This window comes from Leptonychotes weddellii, chromosome 3 (assembly GCF_054177405.1).
Source record: "Leptonychotes weddellii isolate Sample4059 chromosome 3, ASM5417740v2, whole genome shotgun sequence".
In the NCBI taxonomy this organism is placed as follows: Eukaryota; Metazoa; Chordata; class Mammalia; order Carnivora; family Phocidae; genus Leptonychotes; species Leptonychotes weddellii.
The window spans coordinates 86,364,606-86,383,248 of NC_138371.1; the positions used below are offsets into that span (position 1 = coordinate 86,364,606).

The 18,643-nt window shown below is 37.8% G+C and overlaps 1 protein-coding gene across 4 annotated transcripts in view; it reads right to left on the reverse strand.

Annotated features, from left to right (window-relative positions):
* The window catches only part of CCNT2 (cyclin T2), a 42,854-nt gene extending 31,749 nt beyond the window's left edge, over positions 1 to 11,105 (reverse strand). For 3 of the 4 annotated variants that reach the window (XR_004077126.2, XM_006737746.3, XM_006737745.3), the window contains exons 1-2: positions 10,900 to 11,105; positions 9,988 to 10,069 (exon numbers count right to left, since the gene is read on the reverse strand). Coding sequence is in view for 2 of the 4 variants with exons in the window: in XM_006737746.3 (XP_006737809.1) it covers positions 9,988 to 10,069; positions 10,900 to 11,057 (240 nt within the window). In the remaining 2 variants the exon portion in view is untranslated. Of the gene's footprint in view, positions 1 to 861; positions 1,167 to 9,987; positions 10,070 to 10,899 lie in introns of those variants that run through there. The other variant, XM_081814564.1, reaches the window with a different exon arrangement.
* Positions 11,106 to 18,643: the final 7,538 nt, after the last annotated feature.

Below are 18,643 nucleotides of genomic sequence, written 5' to 3' on the forward strand. Positions count from 1 at the left end.
AGCCTGGTGATGGGTATTGAGGAGGGCACATTCTGCATGGAGCACTGGGTGTTATGCACAAACAATGAATCATGGAACACTACATCTAAAACTAATGATGTAATGTATGGGGATTAACATAACAATAAAAAATAATAATAAAAAATAGTCAACACATTTAGTATATTATATGTATTATATACCGTATTCTCACAATACCTCATTTTTCTCAAATTTTTAGTATTTCTAGGCTATGCAGTTTGTCATTGAGTTTTTTTCAAATTGTTGTAAATCTCTAAAAAACCTCCAATATACTTACTGAAAAAAATCTGTGTATAAGTGGACCCATGGAGTTCAAACCTAAGGGTCAACTGTACATTTAGATGATAGTCTATTTCTGTGTTTGGAAATTAGTGTATCATCTCTTAAAGTGACCGACAATTACCTTTTAATGTTTTATATGAAGAGTTCTGAGAAGATAGTGGCAGAGGTGGTAACCAAATCCCCATAGAAAAACAGAGTAACAAGGAATATCAAATAAATATCAACAAATATCCCCATAGATATTTAAAACCAAACTACCTGGCAAGGCATTCCTAGGAAATTCCAAACTACAAATGGGTTAAGGACAAAACTGGCAAATATGTAGCCATAATACCTACCCAGTATCAGCATCTAAAGAAGCAATGGAAAGTAATGGGACATTTACTGGACTTGATAAAAGAACCTCAAAATAGCCCACAGACATTTAACTGGAAATCATGGTGGGCCAATTGGGGAACAGCAGCTGAATTTGGGAGGAATTCTGTCAAGTTCAATAAGTGAGTAGATGCCAGAGGCCTAGAGTAGGGCTTAAAGGGTTGAAGCTAACTTCTTATGTACTTTTCAAATCGATCGATCTCCCAAGGCTCTTTTCCAGGACTTCATACTGAAGAGAAACTTTTGAGAACCAAAGCAGAACTGGCAAAATAGGGGGAAGGTAAAGAGAAGATAAAAATGAGGAGGGGAACACAGCCAGGGAACCTCAGAAAGCAAGATGCTATATTTCTGTATATGTAACTGGAAAGTATTTAGGCCATACAAAGATACTATAAGAAAAAATTAGAAGAATTAACCCTAAGCAACAAAAATCACACTAGAAAGAACAGCTCAAAAAAAAAAAAAAAAATCAACAAATGGTACTGGGGAAACTGGATATCCACATGCAAAAGAATGAAATCAAACCCTTACTTCACACCACATACAAAAATTAACTCACAATGGATCGGTGACCTAAAAGTAAGAACTAAACCTTTAAAACTGTCAGAAGAAAACAAAAAAAGTTCCATGGTGCGTTTGACAATGATTTCTTAGAAATGACACCAAAAGCATAAGCAACACAAGAAAAAATAGGTAGACTGGGCTTCATCAAAATTAAAAAGTTTCGTGCATCAAAAAAGTGAAAAGAGCTCACAGAATGAAAAAAAAATATCTGCAAATCACATATTTGGTAAGAAAGTAATATCGAGATTCATCTAGAACTAATGATGTAATGTATGGGGATTAACATAAGAATAAAAAAAAATTGTAAAAAAAAAAAAAAAAGAAAGTAATATCGAGAATATATAAGGAACGCCTATAACTTAAGAAAAACCCCAATTAAAAAACAGATGAAAGACTGGTTAGACATTTCTCCAAAGAAAATATATAAATGGCCAGTAACCACATGAAAAGATGCTAAACACCAGTAGCCACCAGAGAAATGCAAATTAAAACTACAACAAGATACCATTTCACATTCATTAGGATGGTTATGTTGTTATCAGAAAACTAGAAAAGAACAAGTGTTGGTGAGGACATGGAGAACTTGGAACCCTTATGCATTGCTAATGGGAATTTAAGAGAGTGCTATACTGCTGTGGAAAACAATATGGCAGTTCCTCAAAAAATTAAACATGAAATCAAAATGTGATATAGTAATTTCACTTCTGGGTATATGCTCAAAAGAGTTGAAAGCAAGGACTCATGCAGATTTTTTAAACCCACATTCATAGCAGTGTTATTCACACAATAACCAAAAGGTAAAAGGAATCCAACTGTGGTTCATACATACAATGGAATAACATTCAGCCCTAAAAAGGAAGGAAATTCTGACACATGCTACAACATGGATCAATCTTGAAAACATTATGCTAAGTGAAATAAAACAGACAGAAAAAAGGACAAATACTGTATGTTTCCACTTATATGAGATAACAATAGTGAAATTCATAGACTAAATAGAATGGTGGTTGCCAGGGGCTGGGGGAGGGGAGAATGTGGAGTTTGCTCAATGAGCAGAATTTCAGTTTGAAAAGATAAAAAGGTACTAGAAATGGATGGTGGTGATGTTTGCACAACAATGTGAATGTACTTAATGTCACTGAACTGTACACTTAAAAATGGTTAAAATGATCTTTAAAAAAAAAAAAGAAAAGGGGACGCCTGGGTGGCTCAGTCAGTTGAGCATCTGCCTCTGGCTCAGGTCATGGGATCCCAGGATCCCAGGATCCCAGGATTGAGTCCCGCATCAGGCTCCTTGCTCAGTGGCTCAGTGGGGAGCCTGCTTCTCCCTCTGCCTGCTACCCCCCTGCTTGCTCAGTGTTTCTCTCTCTTTCTGACAAATAAATAAATAAAATCTTGAGGGGCGCCTGGGTGACTCAGATCATGATCCCAGGGCCCTGGGATGGAGCCCCCATCGGGCTCCCAGCTCAGCGGGGAGCCTGCTTCTCCCTCTCCTTCTATTGCTCCCCTCTGCTTGCTCTCTCTCGCTCGGTCAAATAAGTAAACCTTTAAAAATAAATAATTAAAATCTTAAAAAAGTGGTTAAAATGATAAATTTAATGTTATGTATATTTTACCACAATAAAAAAACCAGAAAAATTAAAACAGTAACACACCTCCAAACTAATAGATACTAAGGATTCAAAACACAAAACATAAGTAAAAATGATATGAAGTGGGCAACCCTCTCAGGTCCCCTCCCTCTTTGGGAGCTTTGTACTATCACTCAATAAACTCTGCTTCACTCTCTCTCTATAAACCCTGCTTCGCTGCCCACCAAAAAAAAAAAAAAAAAAGATATGAAGTCACACACTGAAAGATCACCTGAGTATATAAACCCAGAACAACCAACATTAAGACATACTGTAATAAAATTACTGGATTATATGAAAAAAAAAGTCCTGTGGCCATAAGAAAACTAGATCACCACCAGTAATAGTGCTTTATGCCAGGAAAAAAAGGTGTTATATATTTAAGATACCTAAAAAAAGAAAGCGTGAGTCAAGAATTTTATACACAGTAAAACTGACCTTGAGTATAAACATCACAGATAAACTATTATCAACATGCAAAGATTCAGAGGATTTTGTTTCCATGATGTTCAAGAGAACTTCAAACAATCAAAATGACTATAGAGACTTGAACAGAAGCACTGGCAGTAAACAAAAATAGTTACCTGTAGTACTAAGATTAAATAAGGATTAAAAGGAAGAGTTTTGTAATGGCTATTTAAGATAACGTAGCCATAATACGACTTTAAAAACCAGGGATGAGAGGGAAAGCAAAACAACAACATTTTATTGTTCTCAGTAATTATACTGGTGGTGAAAGTACTGCTATTACAAGATTTATTTGTGTAATGTGGGGTTAAGTTAATGAGTGATGATGGGATGAATTCTCTAATCCCACATTTTTTTTTTTTTTTAAGTTTTTATTTATTTATTTGACAGAGCACAAGCAGGGGGAGAGGCAGGCAGAGGGAGAAGCAGCTCCTGGCTGAGCAGGGAGCCTGAAGTGGGGCCCGGTCCTGATCATGAACTGAGCCAAAGGCAGACGCTTAATTGAATGAGCCACCGAGGCGCCCACTAATCCCACATTCTTAAGAACTACGATTTTGGTGTGAAAGGTCATAGAAATGTACCATAAAAGAGAGGTTAAGTAAAAAATGCTGCTGCTATCTTGAATCAGTGAACTCCTGAGGTATTATACATTTAAAATGAATACCTATTAAAAAAACCTGGTTAATGTATGCTTCATATATTTAATGTATAAATGAATAATAAACATTTAATATACCAATGTGCATAGTAAATATGTATTTACGGTACTATGTATTTCCTTACTCTCTTCATTGCAGATCCCTAGAAACAAGATGAGCATAATAATAATGAGTATCCCTAGTGTCCAGCTCATGGTTTTGAAATAACCACTTCCTACTAAAACAAAGGAGGATTTCTTAAAGAAATGGCCATTCCAACTGTGGAAAAGAAAATGTACAAGATGAGCCTGGAATACCTTGCTGTCACAGATAGTGAGGAAGCTATCCAAGATTATTGGGGTATAGAGTTACCATATGGTCTAGAAATTCTACTCCTGCACCCAAGAAACCAAAACATATGTCCACCCAGAAACTTATACATAAATGTTCACAGGAGCAGTATGATAACCAAAAAGTGGAAACAACTCAAATGTCCATCAACTAATAAATGGATATATAAAATGTGGTATAATGGTAGTCTGCAAGAAAAATAAGTACTGATACAAGCTACAACACAGATAAACGTTAAAAACATTATGCAGTAAGGGAAAGAGGCCAGTCACAAAGTACCACGTACTGTAGGATTCCACTTACAGGAAAAGTCCAGAATAGGGTGAGGGAAGAATGGAAAGAGATGGCCAACGGGTGTAGGGTTTCTTCCTGGGGTAATGAAAATTTCTAAAATTGACATAAAACTTTGTGAATACAATTAAAAACCCCGCTAAACTGTATACTTTCAACAGATGAAATGTACAGTATATGAATTATATTTCAACAAAGGTGGTACACGTAGGGTGAGAATCATGTATTTATCCTGCCTTTCCTTTATGAACTGTACAACTGGGTGTCTAAGTAGTAAATGAATTACAGCATTTCATTATAAAAATATTCCAATTAATAATGAAGAAATGAGAGTATCACAATGAGTGAAAGGATCTAGGCATTGAATATCAATCAACAGCTGCTAACATAGACAAGACATCAGGTAGCTCCTAATTAGGTGTCTCAACACCTGTAGTTTTACTAAAGACTTACTCATCTAACCTGAGTTTGATGTAATTTCTAGATCCACCTGGCAATTTGCAGGGACTTCAAGAACAAAAGAACATAATAAACTGTACCATGAGTATACAATCAACAAAATCTGGACTCTACAGGTCTAATGCTTTAGGTTCTTCAACAGATAAAATTTAAATGAAAGAAAGGGATGGAGGAGAAACTTGTATATTCAGAGACTTAAAAAACTAGTCAAATTTTTAATAATGGGCAAGACTAAACTGTGGCATTCAGGAATGCAGGATTGGGTGGTAAAACTATACAGAAACAGAAGAAAGTGATTACTACAACCAGGATACTGGTTATTTTATGGAGGGAGGAAAGAGGCTGACATAGGGATGGGGCATATGGAAACACTTCTGGGAAAGTTAAGCAAAGTTCTCTTTCTTGAGTAATGGTTACAAGGTTGTTTGCCTTACTGTAATTCACTAAGCTATAAATTTGTTTGGTGGTTTTATGTTTGTGTTGTACTTTACAGTAAAAACAAAACAAAACAAAAAAACCCCGGGGCGCCTGGGTGGCTCAGTCAGTTAAGCATCTGCCTTTGGCTCAGGTCACGATCCCAGGGTCCTGGGATCAAGCCCCGTATCGGGCTCCCTGCTCAGTGGGGAGCCTGCTTCTCCCTCTTCTCTCTCTCTCAAATAAATAAATTAAAAAAACTTTATACAAAAAAAAACCCGACTTCACCTCATAAATGCACAGTTATGTTGAGGCAATAAAGGACACCAAATAGATGGAATACAACAGGATGTGAAAAGGACCCAAAGAATAAGAGAGAGAGAGAAATTCAGAAGTCAAAGAGTGGAGTTATCCCGGGAATGCTTCATGAAGAGTTGAAACTTCACCTGTCTTAAAACCTGACAGATCACTGTCACGTGAAAAGGGAAGAGACTGCACCATCTCGAAAAAGAGGGATGCACAATGCATAAATGATAAGACTGATATATGGCTAACAGGGGAATTAATTCAAAAGAGGACTTCTAACAACTGTGAAACCAAACCCAACCCAACCCTTTTTTGGGGGGGCTGAAAAAGATATACATACATATAAGCTTGCACAAGCAAAAAGTATTTCTGAAAGGGCACACAAAAACTGTTAACAGCACATGTTCTAGGGCAGTGGGTTTACACACTTAAATTGGAGGGAGGTTTATCATATCCCCCTTTCTACCATTTTCATTTACTATGTGCTTATATTAGTTTTCAAAAATAAAACATTTAAAGCTTGTCTCTGTGGAGAGGATGTATACAGAGAAAAATGGTAAGGGTTCATTCAACAGACTTGTGAGCAACAAGATTGATCCATCTTATTGACAGCTGCTAAATTATCTACTTTATGTGAAGTACTGCTGACACAACTGTGAGTAAAACCAAAAAAGAAACAAAACCCTGTCCTTAAATGGTTTACCTTCCAGTCTGAATGTGTGTGTCAGGGGACATTTTTACATTTGACTTCATCTACATTACTACATTTGAGAGAAATTTAGGGCTTTCACAATAAAAATATAAACAAAACCCTTTAGCTAACCAAGTTCCCCAAAATGTTGGTTTTCTGTCACAAAAGGCAATCATGTATGACAACTTTATAAGCAATCTGAGTATAAATAAGCACAGTGTAAACTGGATAAAATCTACTTTAAAAAAAAGTCTTAAATAAATTTCTACTGCAAAGACTTCTTAAAAATTACAATGGCAGAATGCTGTATTATCAAAGAACAGAGACTATGGGCATTTCTGTAGATGGACACAAGAATAGCTTTTCTCATTTAAACCTTTACAGGGGGAGGAAAGGAATGCAAAAAGAACATCTGCAAATTTTCAAATGAAATCTAGTCACTAGTCAGGTCAACTGAGAAAGATTATAAAGATTGTAAGCAAAAAGTGGTAAACAAATTTTAGCACAAGCAAAAAATACAAGTTTGCTTATATGTAGCAGCTGACTAACTCAAATGTATAAAATGAAACACAGATAGGATCTAGATGATATATTCTTCGAAGTCATTATAGTTGTTCCTTAAAATCATCAGTCCCGAATACTGTCCTTAACTGTGTACTCTTGGAACCTTAGCAGAAATACAGTACATTAAATAAGAACTACAATACATTTAAATCTGGCAGACTATATACAGTTCTGAATGCTGCAGCTCAAAATAAGAGGCAACGGAACTAAGGAAAGTTAAGAGAAGATTAAAATGACCACGTGATTTGGAGAGGTGCTATGAGAATAGACCGTGACCACTAAAAACACTGAGAAAACAGTATGCTCTTTAAGATCTGATCTTAAGAGAATTCATTAGACTTGGAATTAATATAAGAAACAAAGGCATCATGAACTTGACTAACCAAATTAATGAACAGAGTTTCTAAGAGAAACCGGGTCAATATTTATTCTAAGATTGACACTGTAGAGGATGTTATCCCACAGTATAGAACTTGGAGGCACTGTTGGTGCCAGGGCTTTTATACTTCACTAGATTTATCTTGAGCTTGATGCTGCAAGGCCATTCTTTAATTACTAACCCCAATTACATAAACCTCACTGCATCCAGTGAGCAAAGGATAGACTTATCTAATTAGGTTACATATAAAAGTCATTTACTGCTGATAGTGATCCAACCCTCCAAGAGATACTGACATAAAATTCAATGATAAAAGACAGTTTCTGGGTCACTAACACATGTTGATGATGATTTTATTCTTAAACAATAGCACTTTAGATTTAGGGGATATTTTACTTTTAAATTAGTCAATGTGGGAATACACAATGAATCCACATGAACATTAAACATCTTAATATAATTAATGCATGGTGTTTATTAAAAAACTAGATATAGTTTGTCCCTAGCATCTTAAATTTAAGCTTGTTAGGGTTTAATTTAGTGAATGGTGTTCAGTTTACTTTGCGGTGAAATTCATGCTTTTTGTAGTTTACTATTACATTCCATTATAACCCTACAAGAAAAATTTTCCCAATGATGTGGGGGAGTATGAATTTAAAAGTGACTCATTCAATTTGAGACCACCCCCTTCACCCTAAAAGAATAGGGGAAAAAAAAGATGAAAGAGTGAGGCTGTGCAATTGATGCAAGTGCACCAGTACAAATATTAAAACCACTTTTGATATAATAGCAAAGGTAAAAAAGACAACAATTAGATATGAAGGGTGCAATGTTACTTTTTCAAATAGAAATTAACATCAGATTTCAATTGCTAATAACAATTTAATGTAAAATGCTGAAGTTTACCTTTGTACATATATAAGACACTAAGTGGTGTTTAAAATACTTTGGCTTTTTATTGAATGATGGCATTTAAGTAAATTAGTTAAAGAATGCAAATGACCTGGGCTTCACCAGTAAATTTAAAGTTAAAGCTGTGAATTTTGGCTGTAAGCAAGGTATCTGTTTTAAAGCACACCAACCAGGCCATAGAGACAAATTATGAAAGAGTGAGGGTTCAAAAAAGAGAAGTATAGTCTTGTGGTGAGATCATTTACTGGAAGTAGAAAAGTAGGCCTGTTTCAGCAAATGGGACATCTGTAGCCACATCAAGAATTTCCAGAACTATTTTGACTTGTGACTTCTACCGGCATTTTCCAGGGCTACTTAAGGAAAGTCAAATTTATATTAGTATTCATTAGTTTACCACTCCCTTTGGAGCCAATTTAAATAAAAATGTCATTCTCTCAATCTAAATGTTATTGCCAAAAAGGTTTCCTCTCTCTTCCATAACACTATCACTGACCTAAGTTCTGTGCGCAACAAATAACTAGAAAAACGGAAACAGAACAAGAATCACGTAGATTTAAAAGAGAAAGAGAAGAAAAAGAGCCTGCAGGAGACCAAAACGCCTTATGATCCGAAGAGATTAAAACAGGAATCAATCTAAGCTATGAAGCTGTTCCTTCCAATCAGAAGAAAGTATTTTAAGGACCTTTCAAAGATTGTTTTCTTAGCAAAAAAGTCTTAATGACAATCTACAAAAAGCATAAAGTCTTCCACGGTCCATTTTTTTCTACACACACCTTTCAGAATAGCATTCTAAAAAGAGCTGTGATAAAAAGAGCAAAAAATATAGTGACAATTAAGACAGTTAAATATTTCTAAACAATGGGCAATTCTGTTAATGGATGCAACACAGTATGCATATTACTCTGAAAAGAACAGACCCCAAACTCACACCTTTCACAAGGTAAAATAAAAATTTCAACTCAACAGTACTAATTCTTCAAGATTTACAAGTTATGTTCTTTAGTCCTGGAGGATAAGTTTTACTTCAAAACTGATTATACATATACACACCTCTGACAATATATGTGTGAATTCAGGCAAATTTGATGTCTAAGTCACCAAAAATTTAAGTAGACTACTAATGCTGTGATAAAGAGGAACGCTGATACCTTAAGAAATTGTGTTAGTAAATGAAATATTTCTGCTAACCATTTAACTTTCAAAGTGTCATTTAAAAAGAACGTCACAATTAAATTAAGCCCAATTCACAGTATTTCAAACAGAAGGAGTCCAACACATTTAAGATGTACAACAGAATGACTAGGCCAAATTACACTGCACATTACAATCTGAAATTATTCAAAAGTTAAGTATAAAATTTAAACGAATACCGATGTAATAACTGAGTAGATAAACGTTTCTTATTACTTTTTAGCTCAAAAACCTGGCAAAGCCTTAACACAGTGCCCGGCAGCTTGTCATCACAAATTAAAAAACAAACCAGAAACATTCTGCATTTCAAGCGAAACGTTTATCACGCGGTTTACCTTCACTATTAATTTACAACACTAAATCCAAAAGTAAAATCCACGACCAACTTTTTTCTGCATATCCATTTACCTCAAAATCTGGTTATGGTAAAAACAATAAAATAGTACTTACATTTCTATTGAATTTGGTGAAAGAATGATGCATATAAAACCTGTGCATATAAACAATCGCAGTGTTTATTGTAAGCTGAGAGCTGGAACGTAACATTTAGGAAATATCCGAGAAAAACAACATCTAATTTCCAAAACAATTCTGATGGAAAATTCCCGATCTACGGTGTTTTTCCAATGCTTACCGTTCACTCAAAACCAACCCCAAAACTATATATATATATATATATATATATATATATATATATAAAATAAACCCTGCAAGGTGGTGGTAGGCTCGACGCCAACAGTAAAAATAAGTGCTGAGCATTTCACTCCAATATTGCTATTAAGCAAGCTCGGGAAGGATTTATCAATGGCTAGGACTGACTAAGCTCAACATCAGACAGTTGAAACGCGCGCGCGCACACCCATACAAAACCACGCCAAAAACATAAAGACCTCCAGTGAGCTCCCAAGGTACGAGACCCGCCATCAAACCAGCGAGGAGCGCGGGGAGAGGCTGCGGAGAACACTTAACGCCTTTCAGCATCGGTAACCCTCCTACCTCTCGACCCCCTTCTCCGACTAGAAGTCGAAGTAGCCACCTCTTTTCAGCGATAATCCCTAGGATTCCCTTCTGGCCTACGCGCCACTCCCATCCCCCGCCGCCACCACGCGCGGCCCCAAACAGATTACACAACGCAGCTTCCCAGCCCGCATTCCCGGACTCCTCTCCTTCCCTCTTTCATTGGCCGCTTGCGGCCTCCCGAGCCCGAGTCTCCCTTCCCTTACAGCGCAGCCGAGGCCCAGAGAAGGCCGAGGCGGCGGCGCCATGTTCGCGGGGCAGCAGGCCCGGCGACCAGGCGACCAGGCGAATAGTAAGGGGGGGACCGGGCGTGAGCGGCGGAGGGCCAAGAATAGGAAAGGATACACATTGAGACGCTGTCCCATGTCCTGGATAAGGTTGGCCGCCTGCTGGCGGTATGAGAGCTCTTTATCCGCCTCCACTCCGCAGCGGCGGCTCGGCGTATTCTCCAGCTGTTCCCGAGTAAAGAACCAGCGAGAAGAAGCTCCACGGCCCGACGCCATGACACTTCCTCCTCCGCCCGCTCCCTCACCCACCCCCTCCCCTCCCGGCTCGCGGACTCCCCGCCAAGGCCGTGCGACCCCGCCCCACTCCGCTCGCCGTAGACCACGCACCGCCCCTTTTCACCTCCGCCGCCGCCCGTGCGCGTGCGCAGGGGCCGCCCTACCGGCTCGCCCCAGTCTTTTGCTTTCTTTTTCCTGCCCCCGGTCTCGCTCTCACGCTCGGGACCACAATGCCCCGCGCCGCTTGTCATTTGGAGGCGCCCGAAGGTGGGGGGTCGGCTGGGAAGGAAAAGGTCGGCGCGATGCATGCCGGGCCTAGGATTGGCGGGGCGAAGGGTTGGGCAGGAGAGGAGCGAAGGGGCTGGCCCTAGGTCGCGTGGAGAGGGAAGGCAGGCAGGCGGCTGCGCAGTGCGACCTGGGCGTGGACTTTGAAGTCGGGGCGGGTTCTTGGGCCGGGAGTCTGGCGGCGCTTTAAATAAAGCTCTACTCTGTCGCACGCGCACGGCGCAGCCTCCATTTTCCTCCAGCCGTAGTCTGCGCAGTCTCGTAGGCTTTCTTGGGAGCTGTCCATGATGGAAAGCCTCCGCCTACTGGCGGCTCTGGGAGGGAAGCACCTGGAAGAGTGCGGGAGAAACAGCGCCCCACGGTTGTGTTGCACTTGAATTCCACAGCAACTCAGGCTGTGGGACTTATTTTTGAGATGTCTGGCCAAAGGTTATCAAGTTAGAAAGAGGAGCTGAATTTTTAAACTGGATTTCGAGGCCATATGGGTAGTGTGTTTTTAAACCAAGCTATGATTTAAAACAGAAGGTTAAGGGAGGAAGAGACAAACATGTTTTGTTACAATTAAAACTGTAACACCGCACGTATCAACTGATTAACCCCTTCTGTCCTTTTAAGAGTACCGCAGAGCTCAGTTCTGAGAGTAGATAGGTCTCTGGCTCTGAGCCAATGCCTATTGTGTGTGAATAAAATCTGCCTTTTAAAATTTTAACTATTTGCCAAAGACAGAATACAGGCAGACATTTTTCTAAAAGGCAACTGATAATGCTTTTAAGTGAGTTCCAGGCATTTGTCCTTGTTTTGGGGCTCCTATGCCCAGTGTACCGCTGTTCCTTTGCTTTGCTTGCCACTGTTACGTATTCTATATAGAGCTATTGATTTGGTTGCAGTAGGCAGTTTGGAATAGTTGTCTGCATAACTGTATTTCTTACCTCCCTTGCTTGCTTCCCATCTGTCCCTGCTTAGAGAATGAATAGGATAGATTGATTTAAAGCAACATTTATAGGTGCTTACTCCACTCATTTATGATTAAAAACTCTAAAAAACTAGGAATAGAACTTACTCAACTTGATAAAGAAAATTTATAAAAACCCTCCAGTTAGCATCATACTTAATGGTGAGAAACTAGAAGCTTTCCTGCTAACAAGGATGTGCCCTCTCACCACACCTTTCAACATTGTACTGGAAATCCTAGCTAATACAGTAAGAAAAGTGAATAAAAAATGAACAGATTGGGAAGGGAAAAAAAATGAATTTGTTCAGGGATGGCATAATTGTTTTTGTAGAAAATCTTAAAGTATTAAAAATGTGGAGGGGTGCCTGGTTAGCTTTGTCCGTTAAGTGTCCAACTCCTGATACCGTCTCAGGTTTGATCTTGGGGTGGTGAGAGCCCCACACTGGGCTCTGCGCTAGGCATGGAGCGTACTTAAAATGTAGAACCGGTGATTATGGCAAGATCTTAAGATACAAGGTTAATACACAGGAATCCAATTGAAATTTGAAATTTAAAGTATAATATCATTTACAAAAAGTAATACTTAGAAATGACTCTAAAATATGTACAGCATCTATGTGTAGCAAACTACAAAACTCTAAGGCAATCAGAGAAGATATAAATGGAAGAATATTCTGGGTTTATGGATTGGAAGACATCATTTGGAATCAGTTCTTTCCAACTTGACCTATAGACTTCTTCAATGCAATCCCAAAGTTTTAGCAAGTTATTTTGTAGATATCAACAAATTGATTCTAAAGTTTATATAGAAAGGCAAAAGACCCCCAAATAGCCAGCACAATCCAAAGAAGTTGGACTGATACTGCCTGACCACAAAACTACAGTAATAAAGAGAGCATATATTGGCAAAAGAATAGATAGATCAATGGAACAGAATAGAGACCCCAGAAATAGACCCACAAAAATAGTCAAGTGATCTTTGACAAAGGAGCAAAGGCAATTTAATAGAGAAAGGATAGTCTTTTCAACAAGTGATGCCAGAACAACTGGATATCCATATGCAAAAAAAGAAAAAAAAAGAAAAATCTACACACAGACCTCACACCGTTCACAAAAATTAACTAAATGGATCATGTCCCTAAATGTAAAATGCAAAACTATAAAGGTTCTAGAAGATGGCACAGGAGAAAATATAGACAACCTTTTGTTTGGCAATTATTTTTCCATACAACACCAAAAGCATGATCCGTTAAAGAAAAGATTAAGTTGGATTTCATTAGAATTAAGGACCTTTGCTCTGTGAAAGACACTGTAAAGAGAGTGAACATACAAGGAGAAAATCTTTGCAAAACACACATCTGATAAAGGACTTGTATCCAAAATATAAAAGAAGTCTTAGAATTCAACAGGAAGAAAACATCCCAATTTTTAAAAACTGAAGCAAAATTAACATACGATCTTATATTAGTTTCAGGTGTAGAACATGTAGGTTCAACAATTCTATACATTACTCAATGCTCACCACAATAAGTGTAGTTATCATCTGTTACTATACAACATTATTACAATATTATTCACTATATTCCCTATGCTGTACTTTTTATCTCAGTGACTTACTTATTTTATAACGGAAAGTTTGTACCTCTTAATCCCCTTTATATATTTCACTCATCTCTCCCACAAGCCTCCCCTCTGGCAACCACCAGTTTGTTCTCTGTAAGAGTCTGTTTTGTTTGTTTGTTTGTTTGTTTTTAGATTTCCACATATAAGTGAAATCATACTGTATTTGTCTTTCTCAGTATATTTCATTTGGTATAATGTCCTTTATATCCATCTATGTTGTTACAAATGGCAAGATCTCACTCTTTTTTATGGCCAAGTAATATTTGATCGTGTGTGTGTGTGTGCGCATGCATGCACACACATGCATGTGTGTGACGTCTTCTTTATCCACTCGTCTATCTATGGACACTTGGGTTGCTTCCATATCTTGGCTATTGTAAATAATGTTGCAATTAACATAGGGGTGCATATATCTTTTCAAATTAGTGTTTTCATTTTCTCTGGGTAAATACCCAGTAGTGGAGTTACTGGATAATGTGCTATTTTTATTTTTAACTTTTTTGAGGAACTGCCATACTGTTTTCCACAGTGGCTGTACCAATTTACCTTCCCACTGATACTGCATGAGAGTTCCTTTTTCTCCACATCCTCACCAACGCTTGTTATTTCTTGTGTTAATTTTAACCATTCTGACAGGTGTGAGATAACATCTCATTGTGGTTTTTATTTTCATTTCCCTGATGATGAGTGATGTTGAGCATCTTTTCATGTGTCTGTTCGCCATCTGTAAGTTGTCCTTGGAAAAATGTCTCTTCAGGTCCTCTGCCCATTTTTAATTGGATGATGATGATTATTATTATATTGGTGTTGACTTGTATAAGTTCTTTATATGTTTTGGATATTAACCCCTTATTGGATATATCATTTGCAAATATCTTCTCTCATTCACTAGGTTGCCATTTTGTTTTGTTGATGGTTTCCTTCACCATGCAAAAGCCTTTTATTTTGATATAGTCGCAATGGTTTATTTTTGCTTTTGTTTGCCTGAGAAGACCTATCTAGAAAGATATTGCTAAGGTCAGTGTCCAAGAAATTACTGCCTATGTTTTCTTTTAGGAGTTTTATGGTTTCAGATCTTTAATCCATTTTGAGTTTACTTTTGTGTATGGTGTGAGCCAGTGGTGCAGTTTCACTCTTTGGCATGTAGCTGTCCAGTTTCCCCAGCACCATTTAGTGAAGAGCCTGTCTTCCTCATTGTATATTCTTGCCTCCTTTATTATATGTTAATTGACCATGTAAGCATGGGTATTCTGTTCCATTGATCCGTGTGTCTATTTTTTATATTGTTCTGATTATTACAGCTTTATATTATATCTTGAAATCTGGGATTGTGATACCTCCAGCTTTGTTCTTTCTCAAGCTTGCTTTGATTGTTCCAGGTGTTTTGTGGTTTTATGCAAATTGTAGTATTATTTGTTCTAGTTCTGTGGAAAACACCATTGGTATTTTTGTTACCGTATCCAAGTTTGGCTGCTTGAAAGGCCATTACTGAAGAGACAAATTTTGATTGCAAAGGAATTTGAACTTTATTCAGAAGGCTGGCAACCTGAGGAGAAAACAGACTCTTGTCCAAAAGCTAATGCCAAGGTTTCTGCCTGGCCCAGGGGTTTTTAAAGGGATTTAGAGTGGTTAATCAGCAAAGGGAATGCAGTGACCTGCAACATTTCTTGATTACATGAAGACTTGATGATGCCAGCTCTAAAAGTTATCTCAGTGTTTGGGGACTGTGTGATGGGGTCTGGTTCTTGTTTTATCATGTGTAGGAGTACTCTGTTCCTTCGCAGAGGAGGGCCAGGTTTACAGATACACAAAGGGAGGTCAGTAAAATCATTTGTGTGACCTAAAAAAAGAAAAAAACATTTTGCTAAAAAATTTTTAGGCTAATCAGAAAGCTGCGTTGGCTTCAAACAGAATTTTTGGCTTCTGTGTCTTGGGAAAGTTCTGGTCCTTCACTCCTCAAAGCCAGTGGTTTGCAAATCTCAAAGAAAGTAAATTAGTTCTGTCACAAATCAAGGGTCTTAGGTCAGCAAGTGAGGAGTGTGTCAACTTGAAGCAAGTTAACCCTTAGGATCAGCTGGAATGCTGTTACATTTTGATAGGGATTGCGTTAAATCTGCAGATTGCTTTGGGTAGTATGGACATTTTAACAATGTTGATTCTTCCAATCCATCAGCATGGGATATCTTTCCATTTGTGTGTGTCATGTTTTATAGTTTTTAGAGTACAGGTCTTTCACTTCTTGGTGAAGTTTATTCCTAGGTATTTTATTCTTTTTGGTGCAATTATAAATGGAATTGTCTTAATTTCTCTTTCTGCTACTTCGTTATTAATGTGTAGAATGCAGCAGATTTCTGTATGTTGATTTTGTATCCTGCAACTTTACTGAATTCATTTATCAGTTCTAATAGTTTTTTCAGTGAGTCTTTTTTTTTTTTAAGATTTATTTATTTATTTAAGAGAGGGGGAGCGAGAGTGTGAGCTGGGGGAGGGGAAGAGGGAGAGGGAGAAGGAGGAAGCAGACTCCCCGCTGAGTGTGGAGCCAGACTAGGGGCTCAATCTCACCACCCTGAGATCATGACCTAAGCCAAAATCAGGAGTTAGACACTTAATCAACTGAGCCATTCAGGTGTCCCTTGGTGGAGTCTTTAGGGTTTTCTATATATAGTATCAACAAATAGTGACAGTTTTACTTCTTCCTTACCAATTTGCATGCCTTTTACTTTTTGTTGCCTGAGCTGTGGCTAGGACCTCCACTACTGTGTTGAATAGAAGTGGTGAGAGTGGATGTCCTTGTCTTGTTCCTGACCTTAGAGGAAGTGCTTTCAGTTTTTCATCATTGAGTATGATGTTAGCTGTGGGCTTTTCATATATGACTCTTACTATGTTGAGGTATGTTCCCTCCAAACCCACTTTGTTGAGAGGAAAGCATCCCAATTTTAAACTGGGTAAAAGATCTGAACCCACACCTCACAAGGAAGATAATACAGGTGGCACTTAAGCATATTAAGATATTCAACATTTTATGTCATGAGGGTGTTCTTAGTTATAGTTTATCACTGCAAAAGAGTGGAAGTTGTCCTTGAATTGAGGCTTGGATGTTTTGGTACCTCTATGCCACAAAACACTGTTCAGGTATTAAAAAGAAGGCATCAAAGTGCTGAAAGAAAAAAAACTGCCAACCAAGAATACCTGGCAAAGTTGTCTTTGAGAATTGAAGGAGAGATAGAGTTTTCCAGATAAAGAAAAGCTAAAGGAGTTCATCACCACTAGACTGGCCTTACAAGGAATGTTAAAGGGACTTCTTTAAGCTGAAATAAAAGGGCCACTAGTTAGTAACAGGAAAACACAGGAAAATGTAAATCTCACTGGTAAAGGTAAACACATAGTAACAGAATAATCTAATGTTGCAAAGGTGTTGGGTTAATGACTTATAAAGCTTGTGTGAAGGTTAAAAGACAAAAGCAATATTAACTGTAACTATAATTTGTTAATGGATAAAGAAGATAAAAAGATGTAAATTGTGACATCAAAGATGTAAAATCTGGGAACTGGTTTTAAAATTGTAGAGCTTTAGAATGCATCCAAACTAAAGTTATCAACTTAAGATAGACTGTTATAAAAAGAAGGCAGCTTATATGTGGAATGACCACCAAGGTATTAAGTAGAAAAAAAAAAAGCAAGATGCCACTGTCTGGGTAAAATGAGCAAAGGAATCTGCACATGTAAGTACTTGTATAATCATCAACGATCTTTGCAAGAATACCCAATAGAATATGTAAAAATGGTTCCTTCTGGGATAGGTTGAATTTGATCTTTTTGAACTCTTCTAACATATTCATGAATTGACTTTTCAAAAAAACTTAAAAATTTTAGGTATCTAATAAAAGTGAACAGTATTTTGGGGTGGCTCAGTTGTTAAGCATCTGCCTTCGGCTCAGGTCATGATCCCAGGGTTCTGGGATTGAGTCCCGCATCAGGCTCCCTGCTCGGCAGGAAGCCTGCTTCTCCCTCTCCCGCTCCCTCTGCTTGTGTTTCCTCTCTCACTGTGTCTCTCTCTGTCAAAATAAATAAAATTTTTTAAAAAGTGAACAGTATTTTATATTTAGAAATGGAAACTTCACTTTTGTTCAATTTGATTGGAAAAGAGCCTCAGAATCTTCTCTTAAGCAAATACAAAGTGGGTATTTATTTTCATTAAGTTAATCTTAAGTAATTTCCTGAATATATAGGTTGATGTTTTCTGGTTGGGTAATAAAAATTGGGTTGAGTCAGATCTGGTTTACTTCTTAGGAGAGATCAAAAAGATGGGGAAGGGTACTGTACAAGGAAGAGAAATGCTTGGATGGCTGTGAATAGATGTCCTTTGGAATCTGATGGTGGTGGGATTTTTTTTGTTTTCAGGGATATATTTTGGGGCGTATGTATATTAGATAACAAGGGAGAGAAAAAGCTAAAAAAGTTATTTTCCTGAGAGAATTTTGAGATTCTGGATATGAGCAGTGTTGTTTTAGGGCCAGAAGGTTCTTTTCAAAATTCAGCTCCAGTCATGTCATCCCTTACTTAAAGCCTTCATTGCTTTTTGACAGATAAAATTCTTTTTTTTTTTTTTGTAGTTTTTAATTTTATTATGTTACGTTAGTCACCATGCAATACATCATTAGTTTTTGATGTAGTGATCCACGATCCATTGTTTTCGTATAACACCCAGTGCTCCATGCAGTACCTG